This window comes from Asterias rubens, chromosome 7 (genome assembly GCF_902459465.1).
Source record: "Asterias rubens chromosome 7, eAstRub1.3, whole genome shotgun sequence".
In the NCBI taxonomy this organism is placed as follows: Eukaryota; Metazoa; Echinodermata; class Asteroidea; order Forcipulatida; family Asteriidae; genus Asterias; species Asterias rubens.
Window position 1 is genome coordinate 19,874,150 of NC_047068.1, and position 7,059 is coordinate 19,881,208.

General features: G+C 41.0%; 1 protein-coding gene across 1 annotated transcript; it reads left to right on the plus strand.

The window, feature by feature from the left end:
• Positions 1–21: 21 nt before the first annotated feature.
• On the plus strand, positions 22–5,431 carry LOC117292892 (serine-rich adhesin for platelets-like). Its single transcript, XM_033775065.1, has 4 exons — positions 22–138; positions 677–1,187; positions 1,563–2,652; positions 3,617–5,431. Exons 1-4 carry the CDS (start codon positions 136–138, stop codon positions 3,783–3,785), a joined length of 1,773 nt encoding a protein of 590 aa, XP_033630956.1. The 5' UTR covers positions 22–135; the 3' UTR covers positions 3,786–5,431.
• The last annotated feature ends 1,628 nt before the right edge of the window (positions 5,432–7,059 follow it).

Genomic DNA, 7,059 nt, shown 5'->3' on the forward strand with positions numbered 1-7,059 from the left:
ACCTTACACGTGGTTGTAAACTCTTGGGGGCGGTATCTTCTGGTGGCAAAACATCATTATTGTGTTTCTCATTTTTTGTAACTCGGGAAATGGATAGACTAACTTGAATGAATCATAGAGCAAGGAGCTCCAATAATGGTAAGAATAAGATCATCAAATAGAACGAAATAGGATGGGTTGCTCGAGTCCTTTGATTTGATTTATTTGTAGTAATGTCTTAATGATTATTATTTATGAATTATTTAATTTTGTACGGGCAACTAATACAATAGTAATACTATTAATTATAAATTAAAACTTACTTGAACTTACTTGAATCCACCGACGCCATCACACAACTGGGGAGGAGACGGTGGTTCTGGTTACTGGGGCAGACAGCTTAGATAAGCTTATGTAGAGCCCCCCGACGTTCTTTAGGATGAAAAAACATGTTTTTTTGGAATCTCGTTTCGCTATGTTGTCGTGGACTGGGGGGGGGGTGGACAGGGGGGCACTGCTCTATTGAGGGAGGTTAAATTGGTTTTCGGTTGGGGGGGGGGCTTTTATTTTGGAAGTACACTAAAATGACTAGGGGTAAGGGGTACACTGCCATGACTGCAGGGGGCCAACATCCTTTTCTCATTTAGTTTTTTTTCAACCCGTCAACAAGTAACTATATTGTTTCTCCTCCTTCTAGGACACTATGGGAAAGTACGATGCAGACCGCTTCTTCACCGCACCAGATCCAGATCTAATCTGTTGCATCTGCAGGTGTGTCCTCCATAAACCCCTAGAGAGTACCTGCCAGCACGTCTTCTGCAAGGTATGCATCCAAACATGGCTCGTCAACCACCGCAGCTGCCCAAACTGCAGACAGCGACTGAGCACTTCGGGTCTCAAGCCGGTGCTGCCCATCGTGCGCAACATGATCAACCGTCTGCTGATTAAGTGCGAGAACATCTCCAACGGCTGTATTAAGAGAATCAGCCTGGAGCTGTACGCAAACCACATTAAGGAATGTGACTACGGACTCGTCGGCTGTCTCAACTCGGGCTGCACTAGGAACATTCTACGGAAGGACATGATGAAGCACGAGAAAGAATGCCTGCATCGACTGGTGAAGTGCAAGAAAGGTTGTGGATTGCCGATCATCGTTGCCGCCATGAGGGAACACAGCTGCATACAAGAACTCAAGAACAACATGCAGAGTGAGTTTGGAGGATGGGGGGGGGGAGGGAAGTTTGAGTTAATTTGTAGATGTTGCTTTGGATTTTGAAACGGACTGTCAAAGTTTCTTGGAAATTTAAAAAAAGGCGCCCATAATGCTGTGGCTTAACACTGAAATCAGTGTTGTAGTTAAGTAGTTGTAGCCATGGTGGGCAGTGCCATACCGGCCTGCCTAAAACTGACAAATTTGTTAAATTTGTTTCTTTGATGCATTCACCATGCATTTTTCTGAAGACTAGAATAAATCTCTGGTAAAAGCAAAAGTTGGGTATTGACTACATTTGGTAAAGTTACTGTACAGTTTCTTCTGAAGCTAACTTTAATTTAATTTCAATTCATTTTTCCCCCTAAAACAGCAATGGAAGATGGCTTCAACAAACGTTTGAAAGAAATGGAGAACAGATTCTACCGCGACTGGCGTGAAGTTGAGTTTCGAGTCACATCTATAGAGCGTGAGCTGGACGATGGCTACAGACGCAGCAGAAGTCATAGTGAGGGCCCCAGTCATAGCAGAAGTCCAAGCCGCAGCCCTGTCTATGAAGAAGAGGACTACCACATCCATGATGACGAGGACTACGCAAGTAGAAGCAGCAGTTTGAATCACAGTGAAAGAGGAAGTCTACATGATTCGTACCCGTACTCTGATCAAGACCTGGGGGAAGAGAGGTCGGACGTCTGGAGTGAAGACTTGGAGGAAAGAGAAAGATCCTTTTATGGAAGCGAGAGAGACTCTGAAGAATTATATGAAGATGAAGAAGATAATGATGATGATGACGAAGTTCAGCAGCCAACACACGTCACAAGCACTGTAAGAACAGCGTCTTCAGGGGTTCAGACGGATGACGTTGCAACCACCTCAAATCCATCAAGTAATCAGCCACGTGACCGGATTCAGACAAGGAGGACAAGCCAGAACCAAGAACGCAGAGAACCAAGTACGTCCGCATCTCAAAGCCAGCCTGAACTTGTATCACCCGAATCCCCAACTCCTCAGCTGAACACCAGGCAGTCTACACCTGTTGTCAGTCAGCCAGTGGCAGACACCCCCTTGTCCCCTCAAGCTTCACAGCGATCCGGTGCTCCCATCACTAGCCAAGGTAGAACACCAGCAGCTCCAGTGGGCGACACACCTACGGGGTCTCTCTACGGTGTGACTGTCGGTGAGACAGATTCTGATGATGTGGAATGGCAGCCACAAAGTGGCAATGCCTCGAGTGACCATTGGTCGACAGATGACGAGGATGAGGGCGATGGAGACAACAGCAGCCTGGAAGGATCTGGCAATGAAAGTAGCGGTGATCAGCCAGGGACTAGTGATGGGCGGAGAGAGGCTGCTCCCCCTGCCACCAGTCAGCAAGAAGCTATTCAATCAGTTCTTACCAAAGTAAATGACGTCATCAGGATGTTCAACGGTGTAGTGCCTGAATCCAATGAGCCAACACACAGGTTAGTTTTGGGGGTTGTGAACAATAAGCTATAAATGCCTTGTTCGGTGTGAATGTAAAGATTCCAATCAGTTGATTCTTCCAGGGCATTTCTGTGTGGTTAAACTTCAACACAAACATGAAAAATCAGGATATTTTTTCTTTCCACTTCGCCTCAAGCTAGATTTTAGTATTTTATTGCTAATTTTGGGTGGGTTTTGCTTCTCTTGAGATTTTGAATGTTTTTATTTTATTTTCATCTGAGCGATTCCCTATGATACAAATTTGTCATGGTTAAATCTCAGATACTACAGTTCATCAAATAAACCTAAAGCGATGCACTAACTTAGAGGATACACAACATAACATCATGATAATTGATAGTTTTTTCACTTTGAATGGTGAGCTTATTTAGTGCCCTCTTGTGATTATATTTCGCCAACCCACCATTGTCATTAAGAATTTTTAACAGTGGACTTGTACATGTAAACAGTCATTTTCTATTTTTGTTCCAACAACCATAACCCCGGTCTAGGTTTTGGTTTAAAATGTGTACCTGGGAAGGTACTACAACCACATCAATGGAGATTGTGCCTTTTATGATGTGCGGGTTGTCATGGGACAAATGACTATAGTGTGACCATAATAATGTTGGTCACCCACCTTGATTTGCTTTTCCTTGGAATATATGAGATATGGGGAACAATATGGACACGTAATTGGGGACTAACTACCCTAACCATATGTTTTTTACAAAGCAATTATGACTAAATGCCTTGCTTAAGGCCACAAAATGTCATGAACCGGGGATTCAAACCCCAAAGTCTGCTGCAACACTTAGCTTGTGTCCAGTGAAATTGATTGCTTGGCATGCTTGGTCGCGACGTGCCACATGGTAGTATTACAGAGGGAAACATTTACCTGAAGGATGCTTTTTAAGCTTCCGGATTAAAAACTAATTTCTTTGTGATTTTTACCATTACCAGAAGCCGTCGTCGTCGTCATTCCCCATCATCCAGCAGCAGCCATGAGAGCAGTAGCAGCAGCAGCAGCAGCAGCAGCAGCAGTAGCAGCAGCAGTGAATCAGAAGACTCGAGCAGTACATCGTCCACTTGGAATGGTGTTCGGCACATTAAAAGAGCTCGGACAAAGTAGCTGACAGGTTGACTAGACTACCCTTATACCCCCTTCGATCATGAAGAAGAGACTTCTTGATCCTCTCCAAGCCCGCTCTGAAGGGTCTTTCGGCCAAAAGTTATATTAAAGGCAAAGTATTCCTTTGGTTTTTTGAACCATTCAATTGTTTTAACCCTGTGTACTGTATGTATACAATTAAACCAACATGTGAAAATTTCATTTCACAAGGCAGTTGTGTTTTTGATATTCATTGAAAATCCGGAGTAATTACAATTGGGAATACATGATCTGAGAAGCGTAACTGACAGTAATGGTTCTCAGATTTAATTTTGATATTTTTTTAACATACCACATTACTTCAAGGTGAAACACTCTCAATGCTTTATATCAAAAGCTGCTGTGGCTTTTAACCAAAAGTTGGTATACTGCCATTCAATTAAAGAGCGATACCCCAACTTAACCTTTCTTTTCACAAGAAAAGTTAATTAATTTGAGGTTGAACAAAGAGCCCCACATTAAAGCTAGTATTCTTATTTGGTAGAACTCCAGCATCTGGAGGTTTCGGGTTCAACTCCCACTCTAGTAAATTTTTCTTCTTTCAACCCCAAATTATTTAAAAATTACACAGAAATGTATTACTTGATATTTGTAAAAGAAAATTCATATCCCCTTTAAAGGTGATCCCTATGCTACCACTTCTTCTCGTGTCTGGCTGCTCAAATGCTATCCCTGCAGTCTTATAGTTGGCACACTGAAGGGTAGTGTCAGTAGCCTTAGCAAGGGCCCAATTTCTTAGAGCTGTTAAGCAGAAAAAGTAGCTTAGCAGAAAAACATTAAGCTTACCAAAATAAAGTTACCAGCCAATAATCATGTCACATAAACAATATCTTGCCTGTTCTCTGCTTAGCAGACAATTGTTAAGCAATATTCTCTGCTTAAACAGCTCTATGAAATTGTGCCCAGGTTAGGAGATGATTCATGGTATGCTGCTCTTTGATTCACATGTCTCGGGACCTCAAGTATATCCCCAGTTTAACAGTGCCCAATTTCATGGATATGCTTAGCCTAAGCACAGAAACGGAGCTTACGGAAGCAGGGAATTCCGTGCTTACACCAAGCGAATTTCATGGGTTAGCAGTGAATTTTGGCCTCTGCACGTGGATACTGCACGTTACTAGGCATTCTAGGCTAACAAGGCTAGTGCAGAGATTTGGCGCTTGCACGTAAGCAGGGAATTGTGATTGTAAGCGCAGAATTCGGCGGTAAGCAGAGCAACTTCCGACTCTTGTGCACAACTGGTTAAGAGTCTTCCAATTGGTCCATTAAGGCTGAGTCACACTGCAAGGATAACGAAAAGGATAATGATCACAACGAAAAGAGAACGCATTCTATTGGTTGACAAACAGGTGCGTTTTCTGCGTGGAGCAATTCAACCAATAGAATGCGTTCTCTTTGCGCCGTGATCGTTATCATTTTCGAAATCGCTGCAGTGTGACTCGGCCTTTTTGCTTCCACTTCCAAGGTTGTAATGTAAACTTGGATGTGAACCCAAGGTGGTCGCTAGATTTTGTAATGTTTCTTTAAAGATATAACATTTAGTTTAATCATTGCACATTGTGTAGGACTATTGATGAAAAAGCATTAAACAAAGTGATTTGCCAGAACAGGTTTTTATCATCCTTGTTATTAAAGAACCCTCCAGCCCTTCTCCGTGGCCTGTGGTCCACATATACTAACAGAAAATGACGTGTTTTTCCAAAGGTTTTGAAGCATATCCTTATATAAATACTTTTGTTTCAAAGTACATCACCACACGACTTTGACAATCACATGAAAATCAACATCACACTCAGGTTTTTTTAGTAGTCCACCCGGAAAAAAGACTGCAATTTGAAAGAAGACGCCTCAGACAAGCAGTTACATACATACATACAATACACACAGTGGGCTTTTATACAGTTCCATTTCATTTAGACCATCCAGCACTTTAACAAACGGACAATAGCATTGCAATTAATACAACAAATGAACAAAAAGCAATTCACAGGAAACTATTAAGGAAAAAGATGTCTTTTAAGTGCTTTCTTGAAAATAGTCAGTGAATTTGAGGTGCATATTGTGATGGGAAGTTTTTTTCTCAAAGAAAACGATTTATATGCAACTGATTGAAGTAACGTCAAGCATCATGAGACTGAGGTCAGACACGTTTTCAACCCTACCTTTCCCAGGGACATATTTACCATCTTTTACTTGGCATTTACACGTACCACCTTTTCTTTTATACTGATATAACCTCATGCGCCTTGAACACCCAGCAGGGTGGATACGTGCGCATTACAAGTCTTATTATTATTATTATTATTATTATTATTATTATTATTATTATTATTATTATTATTATTATTATTATTATGAACCAGCCCTTAGGAGAGTAGGAAAGCAGTTGATTTTGAAATACATGTAGTCTGTCACACCTTGGACAAGCAGTTAGCTTTCTAGGTGGTTATTCATCAAGCATCAAGCGTACTCCTTTATTTTCAATGAGCAAAAGGCCATCCTGTCGTGTAATTCAATTTCATTTGCATTGCCATTATGATGTGATGATTCCTCCGCAAGGTTGCCATACATAATTAATGCTACTTTGTAAAAGCAAATTGCATACTAAAGGAAAAAAGGACCTCAAGTTAAAACAAATCACAACAACAATCTTGTACATCCGATTATTATTCAGTGTTTCAAATATGATAAATTCAACATCTAGCAAGAAGCTCTGTGTAATAGTGAAAAGTTCTAAGTTTTTGTTGCTGCCTTTTTGAGACGGTTCATTGTTGCATCAAAGCAAAAGCGATGAAAGGATTGGGTTGGGGGTTGGGGTTTCTGGGGTGGGTTTTTTTTTTTTTTGGGGGGGGGGTTACAAAGCGATTTTGTTTTAGGTATCCTTCAGCAAAGTACTTAACTTAAAGGCAAATATTCCTTTGTTTTTTGGAAATATTCAATTGTTTTAGTTCTTTGTGAACAGATATACAAAAAAAAATGTGGTAGCGTTTTTGAGATGTTGCCCAAAAACTGGAACAGTTCATTACTTCATGGTGAAATGATTCTCAAAATGCACCATACTATCTAAATCTGCTGTACTTCTAACCCAAGTTTTGATTGCCATTAATTTTAAGAGTGATTACCAAATATATAAATGTACCTTCCCTTCAACTGATATGATAATGGCAAGTTAGATTTATAATAAGCACTGTATATTCATCGCACAAGGATTTCTTGTTCGGGAGTTGTAGTGACA

Excerpts from the sequence above, each read along its gene's own strand:
- LOC117292892 (XM_033775065.1), top strand. Across the intron at positions 1,188-1,562 it reads ACTCAAGAACAACATGCAGA|CAATGGAAGATGGCTTCAAC; the intron begins GTGAGTTTGGAG and ends CCCCTAAAACAG. Across the intron at positions 2,653-3,616 it reads TCCAATGAGCCAACACACAG|AAGCCGTCGTCGTCGTCATT; the intron begins GTTAGTTTTGGG and ends TACCATTACCAG.